A 23,584-nucleotide genomic window follows, 5' to 3' on the forward strand; every position below is an offset into this window, starting at 1 on the left:
TAAGGTGGCCGAGTGTGTCTTTGAGCGGTTTTAGTCTCATTATGTTCTCGGCTGTGCAAAGTTTTATCCAGAATGTAGTTGTGGATATTTTTTTTTGTAAACGCGAACTCCGACTAGCTGTTCATGATTCAAATTATATATTAAGTTCTTAATATTCTTAATCAGGCAATTCTTGGGCAGGCTCTGTGGAGTTTGAGGTCCTTGGGGCGGTACCGTAGCGTAGAGAGGGGGGAGGGGTGGGAGCGAGCTTCTGCCGCTGTGTGTGGAGCGCTGTAAGGACTGCAATTTCTTTAGGCTCTGACAGGGAGACCGTGCGCGCTCGTTTGTGCGTTCGCTTTCGGCCTTTAACTACCGTTCGCAATGGTAAGTAGATCGCTGCGGGCCTAGGTTCAGGATTTCTTTGCTTCTTTTTTTAAAGCTTGAAAGGGGTTTCCCCCCCCCCCCCCAGATTTGTTAACAAAAAATAGGGAAAACAGAATTCTGAGCTGAACGTGTAGTTTGCAAAAAAGATTATATATACAGAGAGGGGGGGGGGGTTAAGGATCGCAATTGTGTTCTAATGTTCTCGGAAAAACGCCGTTGCTTGTGTTCAGTTAATTCTCGCTTGTTGGTGAGTCTCTGCTACGTGTTTCTTCTCAGCCGGGTCCTGCTGCCAGTGCCACAAACGTGGGCGTCTCCGGCCGATCTCCTAGCAAAGTGGTGTCCCGCGCGGCGGCTGCCGGCTCCACCGTCCGCCAAAGGTAAGAAGGGTGTTCTGGGCAAATAAAAAAAATGGAGCACAGATCATGGGGTGCTAAACTATGCTTAGAGAAATGCTCTGTTTCTCTCTCGGTATAGTTGTGGGGGCGCACCCATAGACTAGCTGTGGTGACGATTGACACCATCATTCCGAGTCATATGCAGTTGCTTGATGGATGTGTATTCTCCAAGAATTTAGTTTATTGTATGAGGGTGCTGATAAGTTCTCAGCCCAACTAACTAACTAAATTCTGAGCATTATTTTGTCACTGTAGCTGAAAAGAGTGTTATTTTATTTGGCAAAGTGCCAATTTCCAGAATCATAATGGTATGTTTTAACATTGTTTGAGATCATTGATTGAACCATGTCAAGGAAAAGTGTTGAATTTTCAAGTGTGGAATTCTGAGCTTCATGAAGTTCCTCTTCCTGCAGAAGGAAACTCTAAAGGAAATCCATGCATGTATGATGCAAATATTGAGTGACAAATGCCCATCATACTGCCCAGTGAAGAAGTGGTGTGCAAACATTCAGCATGGAGATTTTGAGCCTGAAGATGCAGCAAGATCTGCCAGGTCTCAAATGGTGTCAACTCCTGAAATTGTTGACCAGTTGCTTGACCTGATTTTTGATAGATCGATGAATATTGGCTAAAACAATTGCTGAGACACTACAGATATCCATGTATAATCTGTGAGCAGCTGGGTATACAGAAGCTGTCAGCCAAATGGTGCCTAAATGTTTGAATGCTGACAAGAAATGACGTCAAGTGGACACATCCGATTTGATTTTGCAGCATTTTCAGTGAGCTGGTGCCAACTTTTTGGAACAACTAGTTATTGTTGATGAAACATGGTTACACCATTTATGATCCTGAGACAAAACAGGCCATACAATAGCAGCACTCAGGTTCGCCAAGGACATGCAAGACCCAAAAATCAGCAGAGTTTTAGGATCAGGAAGGTGTTGTAATGATTATCTTCTAAAGGGCCAAACTTGTGCAGATCAAAGGAGGCATTGAAAGAATACAAAGAGAGGGAAACTGTGGAAAGGAGTTCTTTTTTTGCACTTGCTCACAAGGCTGGCAAAACGATTTTTTTTTTTTTTTTTTTGACACAATTGGGGTTTCAGTGCATAGATCATCCACCCTATTCACCAGATCTTGCTCCATCTATTTTCATTTCCAAACATTATAAAAGTTTGAAAGGGTGACACTTTTCAAGTGTTCGGAAGTGATTGCAGTATTTCAGTGACCAGACATCAGAGTATTTTTTGGAAAGATTACAGAAACTTCAGACACAATGTGCCAACTGTGTTGAACTTAGAGGTGAATATGTGGAAATAACTTGTAAGTTTCATAGCTCCACATCATTTCCTTCTTGGCTGGGCTGAGAACTTTTCAGCACCACATCGTACCTATGTGGAAGTTAAGGAGGGACTTGGTGTCAAGAAGGTTCCAGTCGGAGCAGCCCTGCATGCAGAAAGCTTCTAACAGGCTAGTAGACACACCCTGGGAAATGCGAAGGGGGCCAACCCAGAAGAGTTGCAGGTTTGTTGGGGGGGGGGATGCTACCTGCCATTGAGATGGGGGCTATTGGACCTGCGATAGGGAGGGATGAGGGCTGCTGTACTCGTGAGCGTAAGGTTTAGCCCCAAAATGTAAGGTTTTGGAGGGATAATGTTGAAGCGGCTTTACAATCCGCCAGGTCCCAGGTTCAGTACCCTCGTTGAACATTCAGTAGGAAGTACAATTACTGACAAAGACAGCTAAGAGTGATTGCATAAAGAATGTGCAGAAATAGGCTTAATATTACAGAAAAGCAAGATTTATAAAGATGCATCAAGCATTACAATTAATGAGAGAGAAAAGACAATTTACCTGCCTTACAGAGTCCAAAGGAAAGAGAGAGAGGGGAGGGGTTGATGTTCCAGAAAGAAAGTGGGGAGTTCTAATCTCCCTTATTTATAAGTTTGAGGCTTGTTCTAAAAATAGAATCTATTGAAGTTAAGTACCCCTATCCAGGGCTGGATTTTCCTATAGGCTAACTAGGCTTCAGCCTAGGGCCTCAAGATCAAGAGGGGCCTACATTCAAATTGTTAGCAAAATTAAAATTACACTATTCTAGAAACAGTGAACACTAAAACACTGAACCGAAAATGAGAAATTCTACGCTTCAGGATCGGAACCGGCTCTGGCCGCAATGGGGCGCTGACTTGGCTTCTCCCTTTCTTTTTCTCGCCCTGGGAGGAGGATCGGGAAGGGAAAGACATCAGTCTGGAAACAGCTGGGCAAAGCCCAGCCCCGCGGGAAGAGAGGCAAAACGTGGGTCCGTCAGGACAGGGCGGCCCAGACTGGCATCGGGGGGTGGGTGGGGGGATTTCAGTGGAAGGGGGAAGGGAGGCAGGCACGCGGCGGCCCTCTGGTCAAAGACCAGCACCCTAACTGAGACTACTCTACCTGTGTACGTTCCAGTTCAGCAGGAATTTGTCTAACTTTGTCTTGAATCCCTGGAGGGTGTTTTCCCCTATGACAGACTCCAGAAGAGCATTCCAGTTTTCTACCACTCTCTAGGTGAAGAAGAACTTCCTTACGTTCGTGCGGAATTTATCCCCTTTCAATTTTAGAGAGTGCCCTCTCGTTCTCTCTACCTTGGAGAGGGTGAACAACCTGTCCTTATCTACTAAGTTTATTCCCTTCAGTACCTTGAATGTTTCAATCGTGTCCCCTTTCAATCTCCTCTGTTCGAGGAAGAAAAGGCCCAGTTGATTTCACTTTTTTTTTTTTTTAACCAGAGGTAAACCCAAAATGTTTCTGCTGTTCTCATCTAAAAGTTTTAACAGTCCAACAACCTTATTTGGTTTACTTCCTTCTGAAGCAGAGGTTCCGGTTTTACCTCCAGAAGAGAGGATGATTGAAGGTTGCAGAAATTTCTAATACAACGGGCAATGCTGGCACTTGACAAAACCACTTCTAATTACATTAAATAGTGACATCTGCATTTACGGAAAACAAATTGATTCAGGACTGATATCATATGTTTCTAAAAAAATCTGTTAGCTGATGATCTTCACAAGAAAGGCAAGGAAGAGAGAGATCTGTACTTCTGAACTTCATTTCTGTCCAACATCTGATTCTTAATTAAAGGCCTAACAACTGCATGCTCAAGTTCATTTGGCACAGTTCCAAGATCAAAACTTTTATTATTATTGTGAACAAATATTGGGATTGACAAATCCATTTTAAGGTTTTCACAGTACTAGGTTTACAAACATCTTTCGTATAATACGTAAAGATATAGCTCACTATCTCTTAGTCAATTTTTCAACATATATCAGTAATCTATCATAGGTAAAGCACAAGGGGATCAGCACCTTCACCTTCTTAACAAAGTTCTCCACTTTACTTACAGATCCTTTTGCAAAATCACCACAAGAAAGCTGTGACTCATTTAACAGTGACCTTCATCAGTTCTGATAATATTGTAAGATGCAGCAGGAGCAGTTTCAATTATTTTGTCATAATACACATTTCACTGATTTGGGTAGTCTTTCTAACTGAAAAATACAAGATTCTTGAGTTACTTTCTGTGGATACTCTTTTTCCAATCTTTCACTCCTCTTCAACTTGTACATCAAACATCAGAACTCCTCTAAACCATGGTACTTTATTAGACCAAGAAATTGGGTTTTTTTCAATGGGAAAATATTGTCTAATTAATTTAAAAGCAGATCATACCAAAGCTGAACAACTTCATCCACATCAACATCCAAAAGAACAGAATGTGCAAAGTTTCTTTGCTACTGCATGCTTCGAATTTGCAAGTTCATAAAAATCACGTTGAAGAATTATAACAGATTTTTTTTGCCTCTATTTGAGTACGACACACATACTAAACTTGTTATAGTCCAAGGCACAAATACAATACTGTATCCTCAACTTGACACAGGTTACCTACACTGTCATGTGAAAACCAAATCAAATCTAGAGAATGGCCACTCAAATGAACGGGGACATCTACTATGTTGCCAGCCAAGAGCGTCAAGTGTTGTCAAAAGCCACTAACTACCCTATCATTAGAAATAAGATCAGCTTGAATATTTTAAACCACCCAATAGTATTGTTTTAGATAAGGAAAATTTAAAAACCCATTAACAAATTTACCAAACTCAAATAATCTTAATACGGTTTTCCAGGAGCTGTATGACAATCACATTCAATAATTTGGAACTTGGTACTAATGTCTAACCTTTCTAATTGTGTACACTTTTCCCTCAGTATTCGCGGGGGTTAGGGGCAGAGCCGACCCGCGAATATTGAAAATTTGCAAATAACTTTTGGGCCGGCTCTAACTCACCCCCCTCTTTCCCCCCGGCATCCCGGATCTTTTTTTTAAACACAATGCTGCATCCTGGACCTCCCCGGACCTTACCTGGTGGTCTAGCGGGTTTTCGGGGCAGGAGCAATCTTCCTACGCTCCTGCCCCGTGCAGATCACTCATACAAAATGGCTGCGGGGAGTTCCCATCGTAGTTTTTCGAGACTATGGGAACTCAGGGCAGCCATTTTGTATGAGTGATCTGCACAGGGCAGGAGCGTAGGAAGATAGCTCTTGTCCTGAAAGCCCGCTAGACTACCAGGTAAACTCCGGGGAGGTCCAGGATGCAGCATTTTGTTTAAAAAAAAAAAAAAAAAATTGCAAATAACCGAATCCGCGGATACTGAAACCGTGGATTCGGAGGGAGAAGTGTATAGTCAATCTGTGAAAAATTGAAAGACTTCTTAAATATAACACATACACCATCTCTTCTCTTCTGGCTTGGAAAAATGCCATATTTAGGGGACATAGTTGACTAGCAGTTACTAAGTTTCTCTCTGATAACCAGGATTCTGTGATACAGCAAACATCATTAGAATTATCCTTTAATAGGCCAAACACTAAGGGGATTTTATTCTTGACTGACCTAGCATTCAATAACATCAATCTAATAGTTCTTGTTATTAACCCAGCATCAATCCTTTTAGAAGGAACTTCAATCAAAACCCTAAATTTCTGCCTAATACTTGGTCAAGATGCCCACTTCCCATTTCTTCTTCTTCACCTCCATATAACCAGGATAGATGGGTTATGTGTATTCAGTCTCTAAACAATACTACACAAAGTGCGCTCCATTGTTGGCGTGCCTGCATCTGGCATGGGCGCCTCTAGTGTATGACCTCATTTTATTCCCTTGATGTCCCTGATGATGTCATTAGGGGGGTAGAACAACACTGTTGTGGGAGAGCAGTTCTGAAGTTGTTCCATCTGTTTGATAAACACAGCACAAGCCTTAGCTGCTTCTGGTAGAACACGCCCTTCTAGGCAGAAACCAGGAATAGCCCCAAATGTTGTCACCAAGAGACAAAGCAACACTGTTTTGGGGAGAGCAGCTCTGAAGTTGTTCTGGCTGTCTGATGACAAACACAGCATAAGCCTCAGCTGCTTCAGGTAGAACACACCCTTCTAAGGGGAGGGGTGTCTGGGTCCAATGCAGATTTAATAGCTATTAGTGGTGACATGTTACAACACTTTAAGGTGGGGGGAGGAGAAGAGATTGGGAGTTGATACGGGGTAAGGTTGGATATCATTTAATGCAGTTCACTATGATTCTAGCACTATTTTGTATGGTTACTGAATAGATAGACAAAAGTTCAAAATGAAGTTGAATGTGGCAATAAAACAGGATCCTTTAAAAGAAAATACTGTGAGAAACTGCAGAAGACCTTGCTAGACTAGAGAGCTGGGCAAGTAAATGGCAGATTATATTAAATGTGAGCAAGTATGAAGTGATGTGCCTAGGAAAAAAAGGCATTAGCAACAGTTTTGTACCTCGTCTCAGGGGTGATGTTTCATAAGGTCATAGTATGCACAAAGTTAACCTGTTGGTGAATAAGATCCCCCAAAAGGAAAAAAATGAACCTAATTGTAGAAGCATTATGCTGAATTTGTTATAAATTGTCAACTGGGAAAAGGATCTTGGAAGTTCTCAAATGTGTGGCAAATGTAAACGTGTGGCAGTAGAAAGAATGTTAAGAATTATTTGACTAAGATCGAAGAGTGAAACAGAAAATATTTCTGCACAGAGCAGGGGTTCTCAGCCCTGTCCTTGGGACACACCCAGCCGGTCAGGTTGTCAGAATATCCACAATGAATATGCATGAGAGAGGTTTGCATGCAAAATCTCATGTCTATTCGTTGATATTAGAGAATGACACGGGGAGCGATCCCCGCAGCGAACCGCTGCGTGGCTGCGGTTTGGCTGCGGGTTATGGTGACCTCATTAGCAAATCGCCGCAGACGCGGGGACAAATCCTTTCACCGACCGCAAAAACGGTGAATAGATTTGTCCCCGCAGGCCAATGTCCCCCCTTCTAGGAACCGCTATTTACCTGTGTTTTCACCGTGCTCCTCATTTGTCAGATCAACCCTTCCTGCCAATAGAACCCGCCCCCCCCCCCCCCGACGATCGCCCTCACTGGTAGGAGGGTGCCCAACCCCTCCTGCCGGCACCCCCAACGGCCCCCTATATCGCCAATAGGAGGGTGCCCAACCCCTCCTGCCGGTCCCTCCCCCAACAAACCCCGCCATCCCGAAACACCACCCTTAGTCTTACTTTCCAAGTTGGACCGGACAGCTCCTCGCTCGTCTGGCCAGCAGGCCTGCCTCCGTCCAAATGAGGCGGGCCCGCCCCTCCCCTCCCCTGCCTAACCCACAGGATCCTAGGGCCTGATTGGCCCAAGCACCTAAGGCCCCTCCTATAGCGGGAGTGGCTTTAGGTGCCTAGACCAATCAGGCCCTAGGATCCTGTGGGTTGGGCAGGGTAGGGGCAGGCCTGCCTCATTTGGACGGAGGCAGGCCTGCTGGCCAGACGAGCGAGGAGCCGTCCGGTCCAACTTGGAAAGTAAGACTAAGGGGGTTCCGGGGTGGGAGGGTTCGTTGGGGGGGGGTCCAGCAGGAGGGGTTGGGTACCCTCCTGCCGGCGATCTTAGGGGAGGCCATTGGGAGGACCGGCAGGAGGGGTTGGGTACCCTTCTGCTGCGATTGTCGGGAGGGCCGTTGGGGGGGTCTACAGGAAGGGTTGGGTGCCCTCCTGCCGTGATCGCTGGGGGGAGGGGAGACTTGCAGCCGTAGCCGCGGTCACTATGCTAATCACGGCAGGGAGATCTTTGCCGCGATTAGGTACAGCGGCCGCATCTACTTACCATATAGGCTAACATTGTAAGCATTTAAAGTACATGTCGTGTTTGTTTTTGCATTGCTAGCCCCAGGGGTGGTGGAAGATTAGTGATTGAAAAACTGTATGAAAAATAACTATTTTAAATTTAGTGATCAAAATGTGTCAGTTTTGAGAATTTATATTAATTAATTTTTTCTCTGCGTGTTTTGTTTTTGTATAGTTATTAACTAATACAGTGGTGCCTCGCATAACGGACGCCTCGCACAGTGAACGCTGCGCATAACGAACTTTTTGTCTTGCTCCCTATAACGAACTTCGTTTCACACAACGAAGTCGCCCGAGGGGCCCGGGGGGGGGGGGGGGCGGAACTACTCTCGCCGCTTCCTAATGTGAGCCGGGAACAGCAGCACCCTCCTGTCTGAATGCAGTGTTCCATCATCTCCCTCCACCTTACCTTAGATGCCGAGTTTTCCGGCTTTCTTTTTCGGCCAGCCACACACTTTCAAAGAGCAGCACATGCGCGCATGCTCTGTTGTTCAATCTTCTCCTCTGACGCAACCGGAAACCGGAAGTTGCAGGAGAGGAGAACATTGATCAACTTCAGCAGCTGCGCGTGCACAGCTTTTTGAAAGCGTGCGGCTGGGTGAAAAAGAAAGCTGGCAAACTCTGCATATAAGGTGAGGTGGAGGGAGGGAAATGTAGGGCTGCAGAATGAATTATTTTGTTTTACATGTATTCTTATGGGAAAACAGGGCTGCAGAACGAATTATTTTGTTTTACATGTATTCTTATGGGAAAACGCGTTTCACACAACGAACGTTTCACATAACAAACTTGCTCCTGGAACGGATTAAGTTCGTTGTGTGAGGCACCACTGTATTTAACTAAGTTTTAAAGTTTTAAAGAATGTTTCCTTTATACGTAAATAAAGAAAAGTGAATGGGATTGCAGTGGCGGTGACGGGGCGGTGAATGGGGTGGCAGTGGCGGTGACGGGGCGGTGAAGAGGATGGTGAGACGGGGACGGGGCGGTGACGGGGATGGTGGGACGGGGCGGTGACGGGGACCAATTTTTTCACCGTGTCATTCTCTAGTTGATATCCTGACAACCTGAATAATTGGCTTTGTCCCCCAAAGCACAGAGCTATAGTGAGTGTCCTATTTAGCAGAAGACAAAATGTAATGTGATTTGAATTGTGTTAACTAAAACTTGAAAACCTATTTTTCTCCATGACTTTCTTTTTTTTAATAGGAAAAATGTTAGCAGTGGAACAAGGAGTGCAGGTCGTACTACTTCAGCAGGTACTGGTGGAATGTGGAGATTTTACACAGAGGATTCACCAGGCTTGAAAGTGTAAGTCCTTTGTATCAAAAATAATATTGAAGTCTACCCCTTTCTTTCCGTAGCTCAATCTAGCAAAGGAATATGTGCTGCTCTGTCAGTGTACGATAAAGAATACTTTTACGTAGTTTTAAGTTTGTAGAGGGAAAAATAATTTAGATCTTGATCACATATCAAATTTGTTTTCAGCGACTCAGATTTTAAAAATCAAAACAGAATAGCATTGTTGGAGTGTTCTACTGCAAGTGATGCTTAATGTAAACAACCAAAATATTCTATGTATCTCGCAGTAATAGGGTTGTCTATCAGTTTAAGACCTTTAACTGAAAACATTTGACGTGCAGAGGTTATTGAACCCGGGACCTGGCTGATTGTAAGGCCGCTTCAATATAACCCCCCTTTTTTTTGGGGGGGGGTCTAACCTTACACATATCTTTTCAGTTAGTGCTGGAAATATAGATATGCAAATAATACATGATGATGCAACTTGATTTATTTCTCACACTTGATTATCGCCCTTTTTTGTAAAGATTAAGATGATGAGCCAAAATAAAGCAATTCGGAAAATTAGTCAACAGGCATTCTGTTGCACAAAACATACGAGTCCTGACAAATGGGTTAAATCCCCCAAATCATGAGCTGTTGCAGAAGGAATCAATACTTTTTCCTTCAGCTCCACCTCTTTCCTCAGTGGGCTGTATTGCCTCTCATCAGTTTTTCCTTGTGCAAGTGAGCTGGAAGGTGTTTTACTGATCTGCTCTGAGATGTTTTTATTATTTTTGGATTTTTTAATCCAATCTCCTAAAAGTGGATGCTCAAGAGGTCCCCAGTGGCCCTGGGGCAAATCTGCCTGGGAGAGAACGCGGACTCTCTGATGAGCTGTCTGCTGCTGGCAGGGCAACTGTAAATGAACCTGTCTTGCCGGCCGCACTAACAGTTAAGGAACTTGGAGATCGTTCCTCTGAGAGCAAGTCTCACCCCTGATTTTAGTTTGAGCGTAGGCTGTTTGGCCCCGGAATGGTCCAGGAGAGCTTTGATGGGTACCAGCTGCATTTTCTGCTCCCCTTTCTAGTGTACAAGTTCGTGGGGGTCTGAGGCCTCAATCCAGTGTTGGCCCAACTGCAGTCCAAAGATTGATGAGTCCTGGACCGAGGATTTACTTGTTTGAGGCACGGTTCTTCTCCACTGTCCAGCTGTGGTGAGAGCTGAAATAGGCTATAGCATCAGTACACCACAGCACAGTGTGTAAGACCATTACAGCCTATGGGAAAATTGGGGGGGGGGTCTTTAAAAATCAGTCTTGGGGGTTTCTGTGTGTAGCTATAGAGTTCCCCAACTCCAAAATCCCTTTCCCTGAATTTTTTTTGTAACTTGCTGTAGCTTTCCCAGGCCATTTTTTGTTGCCAAAATGCTGCTGTGGTGGCCATCTTGGATTTCCTGATTTTAATTAAAAAGCCTCTGTCTGCCTCAAAACACTTCAATTTTGCTTAAAAGGGATTATTATGGACTCCCTAGACCTTTCTATCCCTGTAACATAGTAACTTGTAAATGATGGCAGATAAGACCTGAATGGTCCATCCAGTCTGCCCAATGGTGTACATGATTTATAAATTCATGATTAAATTGTCATATTTATGGACCATAGACTATAGAAGTCTGCCTACTACAGTTCTTAGGTTCCAATGGAGTTGCCTTTGAAGCTCACTCCAGCCTATCTAAACCATCCCAAATTACTGGAATTCCCAAAGCCCTTCCCTCCCCAGCCTATCCCAAACCAATTAGCCATTTACAGGACATAGACCGTGTAAATCTGCCCAAGTTTGAGCCCTAGTTCTTCAATTTATAGCTTTCACTTTCTGATTAGAGAGCCTCTGTGTTCATCCCAAGCTTCTTTGAATTCTGTCACTGTTTTGTTCTCCACTACCTCCCTAGGGAGGGCATTCAAGGAACCTACCACCCTTTCCATGAAAAAGAATTTCCTAACAATCTCAATTTGTGCCTTCTATTTTTACCCTTTTCCCTTTTCTGGGAAAGATTTTAGTTCTGTATTAATATAGATGTTTAAATACTTAAAAGGTATTATATCCCCCCTGTCCCTCCTGTCTTCCAGAATATACATATTCAGATCTTCCAGTCTCTTCTTGTATGCCTTGTGATGCATATTCCTTACCATTTTCATCACCTTTCTCTGGATTGCTTCAAGTTGTCTTATATCCTTCACCAAATGCTGTCTCCAAAATTGAATACAGTACTCCAAGTGGGGCCTCGCCAATGACCTGTACAGGGGCATCAACACCTCCTTTATTCTGCTGGTTATGCTTCCATATAGCCCAGCATCCTTCTGGCTACAGCCACCGCCTTCTCACACTGCTTCTTCTTCAGATCTGCAGACACCATCACCCCAAGGTCCCTCTCCCCATCCATGCATGTCAGTCTCTTGCATCCCAGTATATACTGCTCCCTTGGATTTCCACTCCCCAAATACATCACTCTGCACTTCTTTGCATTTAATTTTAGATGCCAGACATTAGACCATTCTAACTTTTGCAAGTCCTTTTTCATATTTTCCACTCCCTCCGGAGTGTGTCTGTTACAAATTTTGGTGTCATCCTCACAATGTCACTTGCAAATATATTGAAAAGAATTGGCCCCGGCACCGATCCCTGAGGCGCTCCACTACTCGCCTTTCATTCCTCCAACCGAATTCCATTCACCACCACTCTCTGGTGTCTGTCTGTCAGTCAAGCAGTTTCAACACTTGGAGCCCTAACTTCAGCCTATCAAGTTTATGCAAGAGCCTCCTATGAACTGTGTCAAAGGCTTTGCTGAAATCTAAGTGAATTAATCTACCGTGTTTCCCTGAAAATAAGACACTGTCTTATTTTAATTTTGGGCCCAAAAAAGGCACTAGGTCTTATTGGGGAGGTTTTATTTTTTTTCATGTACTTCATCCCAATTCTTCCTGTTTTCTTTCTCTCCCCCACATGTGCAGCAGAACCCTTGCAGCTTCTATCCCTCCCTCCTTCCCATCCCTTCCCTGCTGACCCTTTCATCTCTCCCACCCATCTGAACCCCAACCGCGAGACCGAACTACAGTACCTTACAACAAACCACATCGTCGGCAGCACAGGCACCATCATGGTTTTCTCACGCCCGGGCGTTCCTCTGCTGCGTTGCTGATGCCATAATGAGCGGTCGGGGTTTGGATGGGTGGGAGAGATGGAAGGGTCGTGGGAGGAGCGCTGCTGGCAACTAGGACTTATTTTCAGGGGTAGGGCTTATTTTCAGGGTAGATCTTTTCGGGGAAACACGATAGCATGTCCTCGATCCAATTCTCTGGTTGCCCAATCAAAGAATTCAATCAGATTTGTTTGGCACAACTTAGCTTTAATAAAGCCATTCTGCTTCAAATCTTATAATCCATTAGATTCTAATAAATTCACTATCCTTTCTTTTCAGCAACGCTTCTGTTATTTTTCCAGTAACCAAAATAAGGCTTACTGGCCTGTAGCTTTCCACTTCATCTCTGCAACCACTTTTGTGAAGAGGGACCGCATCCATTCTTTTCCAATCCCACGAAACCTCTCCTGTCTCTAAGGATTTATTGAACATATCTTTAAGAGGACCCTCCAGAACCTCTCTGCTCCCTCAATATCCTGGGATGGATCCTGTCCAGTCCCATGGCTTTGTCCACTTTCTATTTTTCAAGTTGTTCATATGCACTTTGTGAATGGTGCGGTATTCACTCCATTCTCACGTGTAACTTTGCCAGCCAAGCATGGTCCTTCTCCAGGATTTTCTTCTGTGAACACAGAATAGAAACCATGCTAGGTTTGCACTGGATGGTAAGCTGAGGAGCGTTCATATGCTACATACCATTGCACATGTGAGGTGAGGGGCGGCGGCGCCTGGGCTTAGCCCCCTCTGGTACCTCTAGGACTGGGGAGTCACAAGGGGTTCGGTTACCTGGGAAGAAATCCTTTCTGAAGCCCTTGGAGAGTGATTTGGCAAAATAAAATATGTAGATGCCAGAAAGCACAAGCAAGAAGAGGAGTCCTTGAAGGGGTCTTCTGGACTTTGTACTTGGGGCTTTGTGAGACTTATGTGGACTGCTTATTTAAATTGTCAGGGTCCATCTGCATTCACGGAAGGGTGCGCCTGTGACTACACACGAGGGTTTTTCTTCTCATAGCGCACTTCCCCCCAGAGAAGGTTTCCAATTTGGAACCAGAAGACCAGTCAGAGAAGGACTGGAGCGGCTGGGGGTTGGAGGCCCCAGAGTGTATTTTCACTTTTAAGAGATTCGGGGTCTCAAGCAGAGGCTACTTGCTAGGAGATGGTGGTGGCCCTTGACCAAGGGTAGGACCCATCAGTGCACCACCTTTTCAAATCAAAAACTTTGCTGAAAGTTATTATAGATTCCTTATGGGAGTTAAATCTGGAAGCTCCGCAAACCTCAGCCACACAAGAGCTCTCTTATGAGTGGCTCTAAGACTCAGTCTACATTTTTGCCATCGCATCCTGACATTATTTTAATAGTCATGGAGCACTAGAAGACCCTGGAAGGCTCCTTATTTGTTGCTAGGATGATGTCCAACCTGTATCCTTAAGGCTCCTGAATTTCAGCAGGTGTTATTCAGCCTAAAGTAGCACAGGTTACCAAGCATACTTTCCTGCCTTAAATTTCCTTAGCCTTGGAGAACCAGAGTGATTGGAGCCACTGAACAAAGGAATGCCACTTTGCATCTTCCAGTTGACAGTCCTGATGAAGGATGCCAGTCTGTTCGTCTGGGGAGCTTATTGTAAGGGACGTCCACTGCAGGGGCAGTGTCCTCATCTCAGAGGACGTGGTCGATCAACTTGTTGGAGTTGATAGCTCTGCAAGCCTTGCAGTGCCCTAGAAGGAAGAGCAGTCTAAGTCTTAGGCTATTGCAGTCGCATTGTCTATTTAAATAGGCAAAGAGCTCACCTGATCTTTCAATGGTTGGAAGCCCATCTCTTGGCCATCTCAGCAGCTCATGTAGCCAGGATGGAGAATGTGCAGGCAGACTTCTAAGCTGGCAGACCTTGGATCCTGGGGAGTGGTCTCTCTCTTAAGAGAGCCTTCAACTGCGTGGACAGGTTCTGGAGGCATCTGACATTCAACTTCATGGCTTCAGCATCCAACAAAAGGGTGGCTTGTTTCTTCAGCCGAAGATATGAGCCCAGAAGAGCCGGGCTGGATGCTCTGGTCCAAGCTTGGCCTGCAAAGGAGCTTTTAGATGTGGCCAATGATAGGCAGAGTGCTTCAGCTGGTCACAACGCACCCAGGTCAAGTGATCCTGTTAGCTTAGTATGTCTGCAGAAGGATGAGGTTCTTGTGCTTCCTTATCATCCAAACCTCACAGGGTCCCATCACCCTGGAGAATCCAGAGTGCTTTGGTCTTATGGCAAGGCTCTTGAGCGCGAAGCCTTAGGCAGTAAAGGCTAGTCACCTGAAATTACAGCCATGCTCCTGAGGTTTGAGAAGCAGTCCACGTTAATGGCTTATGCGAAAGCCTGGAAGTGTTTCAGAAACTGGTGCTTGGACCCGATGACTGCACCAGTTTTGGTGGTGCTTGACTTTCTGCAGGAAGGTCGGAAGAAGGGCCTGGCAGTTGACTCTCCCAAGGTACATATAGCCGGAATTTCCTTCTTCAGAGTGCAGGTCAGAAAATGCTCGTTGTCATCCTATCCGGCTCTCACAAAGTACAAATAGACGGAATTTCCTTCTTCAGAGTGCAGGTCAGGAAGTGCTCGTTGGCATCCTATCCGGCTCTCACAAAGTACAAATAGACGGAATTTCCTTCTTCAGAGTGCAGGTCAGGAAGTGCTCATCGGCATCCCATCCAGCTGTATCCAGATTTTTGAAGGGAGCCTTACGTCTTCGCTCTCCAGTGCGACAGCCTTTTCCATCTTGAAACCTTAATCTGGTCCTGTGGACACTTGTGGAGGAGGTTTCCCTGACAGATCTGATAGTTAAGACAGACTTCCAGTGTCTGTGATGTCAGTGAGAAGGGTGTTGGAGCTGCAAGTTCTATTCTGCAGGGAACACTTTCTTCACATCTCGGAATCTAGTGTCTCGATTCGAATGGTTCCTTCTTTTCTTCCTTCCTACTGAAGGTTGTGTCTAGTTTTCACGTGAACCAAGAAGTGCGACTCCAGCCTTGACACATATGAGAAGAAAGCAGATTGTGTATTGAAAGCTCTAGATGTAGGACAAATTTTGATTCGTTACTTGTAGGTGACAGAGTTCCAGCTGTCTGATCATCTGTTCATGCTTATGAATGCAGCATGTGGGGGAAGACTGACATCTAAAGAGACCATATCCAGGTGGATCAGGATGGCCATATCTTCCATCTATATTGGAAGCAGAAAGCAGTCTCCAGTGGCAGTGAAGGCACACTCTACTTTCGTAATGTTGCATCCTCTTGGTCAGAGTCTAGAGCATTCTCATCTGTAGAGATTTACAGAGCAGCCACTTGGTCCAATCTCCACACGTTCACGTTTTACAGGATGGATGTGGCAGCCGGGATGAACACTAATTTTGGGTCCTCAGTACTGGCAGCAGGCTCACCCTAGGGGGCTGCTCTGATACATCCTGTTGGTCAAGGCTACAAGTCCTGTTGCACAAGAAGGAAAGATTAGGTTCTTACCTTGCTAATCATCTTTCTTGTAAACAGGAATGGTAGTCTTGATGCCCACCCTGTCTGATTATATACTTGCCTGCTTTCTGTTTCAGACATGCCTGCTTAGTCAGATGTCTTGTTTCTATCACCTGCCAGGTAGGGTCAGGCATGAAGAAGAATTCAATCTTAAGAGCAACAGAACTATTGGTGCCGATGGTACACAGGTAGGTGGGTTTTTTTATTATCTCCTTGTTTTTCATTTAGTTTTGCTTAATCAATACCGTTCCTTAATGTTTGCATTTAGAGCAGACCAGACGTAATGTAGTTTCAGGGAGTTTCCTTTCACCTCCCTCTCATGTTTGCACTCTAGAACTCACTAGAAGCTTTGGTACCGACTGAGAAGGTGAAGCTCATCCAGAGTGATGGGAGGTGGAGCATGGAAACAAGCAGTGGGCTCTCTACAACTGTCGCAACTAATGGGGGTTTAACCTTATTGTCAAGACTACCATTTCTGTTTACGAGAAAGGTTCTTGCTAATCTTTTCAACTGCACTAACTTCATATTAGACCATACTGATGGTGGTACCGAATATAAATAGTAAGTTTAAAATTGTGGGCATTCTCTTAATCTAGTTACTATACTGGCTGAAAATTGGGCCTGTGATTTGTTTTAGTGGGGGTTGGGAGTGCATGAAAAGTGTGAGTTGGAGGTTGCTAAGTGCCCTCTATGCCATGTGGCAGAATTGTAATGAAACTGAAATATGTCAAACCCCTTTTCCATTTATGAAATTAGGTTAAAAATCACCTTTGTGTAAGTTAAGAACAGTCATAACAGCATAATATGAAGAAAATTTATCCTTTTTAATAAGCTGCTTAGTGAAATTCTGAAAACTAGATTACTTGATATGACCTATGCTTTTATTTTTTCTACATATGCTGCTTAATTTCCAACTGTTTTATAATTCAGTACTTTTCTTATTTCTAGGGGTCCTGTTCCAGTACTAGTTATGAGCCTTCTATTCATTGCGTCTGTGTTTATGTTGCACATATGGGGCAAGTACACTCGATCATAGACCTTTAATCTAAACCTGAACAGTCATTGTGGACCAAATACTTAGACTTCAACTGATTTTTCTTGCGAGTTTTCAAAGACAAAACCTGGATTCAAATAGTGAAGTTTTCTTTTGGCTCTGTCTTAACTGAAGTTTCCTTTTTAAATCATTTTTATAAAAATCTGCTTTCTGAAACTTGGTTTTCATGCAGCTGTTGTATGCCTTTATCCCCTTGTTAAAAAAATTATAGTATCTGGAAATTGTTCACCTGTATGTGCATTTTTTTACTGAGGTGTGAAGGCTTTCATCCTGTTGCCATGTAAAACTTTTGAATCACAGCTTTATATCACATATATAGACATTGCCTCTTAGTACCATTAAAAGGTTACATAACTTATAATAAAAACTTCAGATTTTCATGCAAAACTTGAATTGTGTGAATATTTTTTAATGTCTCATATTCTTTTGTAGAGAAATTGTGCATGGTAGAATGTGACTTTAATGGTTTACATGCCGCCCTGGTTTCTATGTAATAATAAAATTATAAATTTTCATGACAGTTAATTGCCATATTCCCACATTTCTCCCTCCTTTCTCCCTCCCCCCCCCACAAATAGTATAGCTTCTCATATCTCAAAATGTAGATCTTGAGTGGACAGCGGTTCATAGTTTGGATGTTCATGTTGGACATTAGTCAGCACTTAGATGTCCATGTTACAGAACTACTATTACTACCACTATTAATTATTTCTATAGAGCATTTCTGTGCAGCGCTGTGTGCGTCTGGTAGCGCTATAGAAATAATTAATAGTAGTACCAGATGTACACAGCTCCGTACAGAGTCATAAAGATGACAGTCCCTGCTCAAAGAGCTTATAGTCTAAACACAAAACAGAATATCATGGAAACAGTTAAGGGGAACAGTTAATCTGCTGACTAGGTTGGTGGGTAGTAGGGTTATGGATTGAAGGCTATATCAAAAAGGTGGGTTTTCAGTCTGCTTTTAAACAAGGGAAGGGGCTTGGTGAACAAACTCGGGTAATTTATTCCAGGCATAGGGGGCAACTAGATAAAAGGAACAAAGTCTGGAATTGGCAGTGGAGAAGGGTACAGCTAAGAGCAGCTTATCTGAGGAATGGAGTTCTTTGGGAGAGAGGAGAGATATTGAGGGGCAGCAACAGTGGTGTACCTAGCATATGTGACACCCGGGGCCCATCATTTTTTGGCAACCCCCCCCCATCTGTACGAAAAACATGATTTTAGTAACAAGCCACATGTCACACATGAGTACCTAGGAAAAGGCAGCATCTTACATACTGCAGTGAGCAGCACAACATCAATACACCCATTGTAAAACTAAACAAGCCAGACTAGTACAGATCAATCCTACACCGTCAATCCTAACAGAAAATCGTGTCTTTCGAACACACAGAACACAGAAAACACCTTCGCCTAGTATGGAATATGTCATCACAAACTAACCCCTCCCCCTTTTACAAAACTGTAGTGTGGATTTTAGCCACGGTGGTAACAGCTCTGACGCTCATAGAATTCTGAGCATCAGAGCTGCTACCACCACGGCTGGCGCTAAAAAATGCTCCACAGTTTTGTAAAAGGGGGGATAAAATAGAAATACATAGACAAAGGTTAAATTGAACCAGCAAGAAGCTGGACTCTGCATACAATGCAACACATGTCTCCTAAAGCAATAAATAAATAGAAAATTTTTTTTCTACCTTTGTCTTCTCTGATTTCTGCTTTCCTCATCTTCTTGTTACTCTCTTCCTTCCATCCACTGTCTCTCTTCTCTCTGCATCTTCCATTTGCTCTGTTACTGTGCCTTTCCCTTTCTCCCTCCTTCCAAATTGGTCTGGCACCCATCTTCTTCCCTCCGCTCCTCCCATAGTCTGGAGTCTCTGTCTTCTTCCCTGCCAGCGTCTTCTCCCAACTCTTTCTTCCCCATTTCCATTCAGCATCTTCTTCCCATTCTGTCTTCCCCATGTGCTTTCAGCGTCCTTCTCCCCCCTCTTTTTACCCTGTTTTCCTTTCCACCCCACCTTTTCTCCCTCCCTGCTCCTTACCTTCGTGGCACTTTGTGCTCGGTTTGTGAGTCACGATTTGCGAGAATGTTTTGCTCGTCTTGCAAAACACTCACAAACTGCTGCACTCGTAAACCGAGGTTTGCCTATCTTTATTCATTTTAAAGTAAAAAATAAGTGCAACATATACAGACATTTTACATTTTAACAGCACTTAAATTCTATCAAATTATATTTATGATAAAAACATATATAATCCCCCCCTTTCTACATATCCAACAATTGCACTCATATAAAAGTATCTCCCCACCCCACCCAGGACGTATATGATCCAAAGGCAAAATCAACAATTACTCCTTACATAATTTTGTCAATGGCTCCCAAACATCCATATATTTCCTATAATGTCCCTGTTGTATGGCCATCATACATTCCATTTTAAAAGTATGGCATAGAGATTCCTACCAAAAAGTATAATTTAATCGATCCTAGTTTTTCTAGTTCCTTAAAATAAGTTGTATGGCAATCCCTGTCATAATAAAGAGAAGTTTATTATTACAGGAAGATATTTGATTTTTAGCTCTCATTAACTTGCCAAATAGCACAGTATCTTAAGTCAATGCCACAGGATTTTCCAATACTTCATTCACTTGAACCCAAATGGATCTCCAAAACTTAAGTATCATGGGCAATAGAACAGTAGATGATCCAATGTTCCTATATTGAGATGACAGTGTCAGCATCTATTAGACTTAGAACTATCCAATTTCTATAAACGAACCGGGTCCAAAAAGATCTATGTAACAAGAAAAACCATGTTGTTTTTTTAAATAATCTTTATTCATTTTTAAAACTTTCAATAAGTGTAACATAAGATACAATCATTTTATACTTTAACATCACTTAATATATCATCAAATTCTAACTCACATCCAATATCCCCCCTCCCTTTTACCCAACAATTGTTCATAAGCATAAGAAATCATAAAATATTCCCATCCCCCCTCCCCACCCTGGATGTGTATGAACAAAAGGAAAAAAATAATATTTATGCTGTGCAGTATTTTGTTAATGGCTCCCAAACATCCTTAAATTTCTTAAAATGCCCCTGCTGTATGGCTATTGCCCGCTCCATTTTAAAGATTTGTCATAATGAGTTCCAGCAAAAATTATAATTCAGCCGATCCCAATTTTTCCAGTTTTTCATAATTTGCTGCATGGCAACCTCTGTCATGATAAGCAAAAATTTATTATTATTAGAAGAGATTTGACTCAGCTCTCATGGAAATACCAAATAACACAGTGTCATATGATAATGCCACCGGATTTCCCAGTAGATTATTCACTTGGCCCCCAATGGATTTCCAAAAACTAAATATCAATGGACAATAGAATAGTAAATGATCTAATGTCCCGGCTTCGAGATGACAGTGCCAGCATCTATTAGATTTAGAGCTGTCTTAACTTCTGCAAACGAACTGGGGTCCAAATTGCTCTATGTAACAAGAAAAACCAAGTTTGTCTCATAGATGCCGACGCCGTACATCTCATCCTCCAATTCCAAATTCGTGGCCATTGAGACGCAGTAATTTGATGCTTTATCTCAATGCTCCAAATGTCACGTAGACCAGTCTTTTGTTTCTTATTCAAAAATCCAGATATTAATTTATACCACTGAGTGGCCGGCTGTCCCAGGAAGTCCACCTGAAAACATAAGAGCGGCAAACTATAATGATTACTAAGATTTTTCCATTCAGGGAACCCCACCTGAATGGCCTGCTAAAACTGCAACCATCTATAATTTTGTGATTTAGTAAGACCAAATTTGTGTTGCAATTGTGAAAAATCAAGCAGCTTACCATCAGAAATAACATCATCTAAAGTGCGTATACCTACCTTTATCCAATACTTCCAGATGACCTTAAATCCGCCAATTTGAATCTTGGAGTTCAGCCATAGGGTCTGATAGGTTCATTTATGAACTGGAATAGGTATTAAATTATTCACACATTTTAGGGTCTTCCTTATATAACCTAGGCATCTGAATATTTAACACATGACTCAATATCAATGGAGACATGAGTTGCTATTCCAACCACAACCAGTCTGGGAGATTTTCCATGAATTCAGATAGGATTCAGTACATACCCTGACGCATAATATAGGCTTGATGGTATTTATAAAAGTTGGGAAAATTTACCCCACCTCTGCAATTGGTTTTTGTAGAGATACCAAGGCAATTCTTGCTGCTTTCCACAGTCAAATAAATTTTTTCAGAATACTGTTTAATCTATATATAAAAAATCGGAGGTATGTATGTGTGTGTGTGTGTGTATGTGTCGCGATCACGCAAAAACGGCTTGACCGATTTGAACAAAACTTGGTATGCAGATCCCTCACTACCTGGGATGATATGTTCTGGGGGTCTCGCGGCCCACCTGCACACGTGGGCGGAGCTACAAACAGAAAATCAGATTTCACCCATTCATGTCAATGGAAAAAATGTAAAAACTGCCAACGCAAAAACGGCTTGCCCGATTTGAACGAAACTTGGTATGCTGATCCCTCACTACCTGGGGTGATATGTTCTGTGGGTCTCGCGGCCCACCTGCACACGTGGGCGGAGCTACAAACAGAAAATCTGATTTCACCCATTCAAGTCAATGGAAAAAATGTAAAAAGCTGTGGGACCGATTTGAACGAAACTTGGTATGCAGATCCCTCACTACCTGGGGTGATATGTTCTGGGGGTCTCGCGACCCACCTGCACACATGGGCGGAGCTACAAACAGAAAATCATATTTCACCCATTCAAGTCAATGGAAAAAATGTAAAAAGATGTGGGACCGATTTGAACGCAAATTGGTATGCAGATCCCTCACCACCTGGGGTGATATGTTCTGGGGGTCTGGTGGCCCACCTGCATACGTGGGCGGAGCTACAAACATAAAATCATATTTCACCCATTCATGTCAATGGAAAAAATGTAAAAAGCTGTAAAAAGCTTAGCAACCTTGACCCACCAAAACTTTGCAATGGCACAAGGCTTTGTGTAAAGAGGTTACTGTCCAATGTAATTGAAGCGACTATCTTAACCGGAAAGGGACAAGGTGAAACCGTATTTATCCCGCGGATACCACTTATTCCAACAGATCTTCCTTTTCAGTTTAAGAGATTGCAAATTCCAGTGAGACTTGCATTCTCTATCACAATCAACAAATCACAAGGACAGACTATTACAAACTGTGGAGTGGATTTAAGATCCCCCTGTTTTTCCCATGGACAACTCTATGTTGCTTGCTCAAGGGTGGGTTCACCCAAGAATGTATATGTTCTTGCTCCTGGAGGTGAAACTAAAAATGTTGTTTATAATCAAGTTTTGTGTTAGTTGTATTGTATTCATTTTGTCAAATCTTTCACATTATTATTTGACTATTGTACTTTTTATAAAGCTGTAAAAAAATAATTTCTTTCACCACTATAAAGTATCTTTATTTGAACCCATTTACAGTGTTATTGCTATAATTAAATACCCGTGCAACGCCGGGGCATCAGCTAGTTTCTTATAAAAGGACCCATGAAAAAAACAACAGTAACATTCCCATTTGGTAACAAACCACATGCAGAATCATCATCCTAACTGTTTGGACTCTCCCCCACCAAGACAGATGTAATGGGTTCCAATGCTCACACATTTTTGTGACCTTCAGGAATAAAGATTTTTCATTTACTTTCATAGTTTCTTCCAGTGTATTTTTTATCCAAATACCTAAATATTTTATACCCTCTTCCTTCCAAAGAAAAGGGAATGTATCAAATAATCCTTTTGTACAATGCACATTTAGTGGAAGAACCTCTGATTTACTCCAGTTTATTTTGTAACCAGAGAATTTTCCAAATCTATCAATCAGATTCAGTAAATGTGGAATAGTGGTTTCAGGATTCCTCAAATGAAGCAATATGTCATCTGCATAAGCAGAGACCTTGGGCTCCTTTTATCAAGCTACGCTAAACCACTAGCCGCTAACGCCTCCCTTGAGCAGGCGGTAGTTTTTAGGCCAGCACGGGGGTTAACACGTGATGAAACATTGCGCGCGTTAACCCTGCTAATGCGGCTTGATAAAAGGAGCCCCTTGTATTCCCGACCTGTATAATGAATACCCTGTATCTCCTCTGCCTACTTTATAGCCAATAACAAGGGTTCAAATACAATCAAAAAGCAAAAAGATAATGGATACCCTTGTTTAACTCCCCTTCAAAGACAAAAACGTTCAGAAAAAGTATTATTAATATATAATCTGGCAAAAGGGGAATCATTTGTATAAATCCAGATCCTAAACCAAACCAATCCATTGCTTTATACAGAAGGTCTACTCCACATGATCAAAGGCCTTCTCTGCATCCAAAGATACAGAGAAGGCCGGATCTTCCATGGCTTTTGTTAAATTTAACATGTGGAAAGCCAGTCTGGTGGTGTTTGAAGAATATCTTTGAGCAACGAACCCCGTTTGGTGCATAACAAGAATATAAGGGAGAGCCTTCGCCAAGTGTAAAGC

At 42.9% G+C, this 23,584-nt stretch overlaps 1 protein-coding gene across 1 annotated transcript; it reads left to right on the forward strand.

Moving 5' to 3' along the window:
- The first annotated feature begins 202 nt into the window (after positions 1–202).
- Positions 203–17,415, forward strand: SEC61B (SEC61 translocon subunit beta). The gene is made up of 4 exons (XM_033929636.1): positions 203–363; positions 640–740; positions 9,202–9,303; positions 16,923–17,415. Exons 1-4 carry the CDS (start codon positions 361–363, stop codon positions 17,008–17,010), a joined length of 294 nt encoding a protein of 97 aa, XP_033785527.1. The 5' UTR covers positions 203–360; the 3' UTR covers positions 17,011–17,415.
- Positions 17,416–23,584: the final 6,169 nt, after the last annotated feature.

This window comes from Geotrypetes seraphini, chromosome 2, assembly GCF_902459505.1.
Source record: "Geotrypetes seraphini chromosome 2, aGeoSer1.1, whole genome shotgun sequence".
NCBI lineage: Eukaryota > Metazoa > Chordata > Amphibia > Gymnophiona > Dermophiidae > Geotrypetes > Geotrypetes seraphini.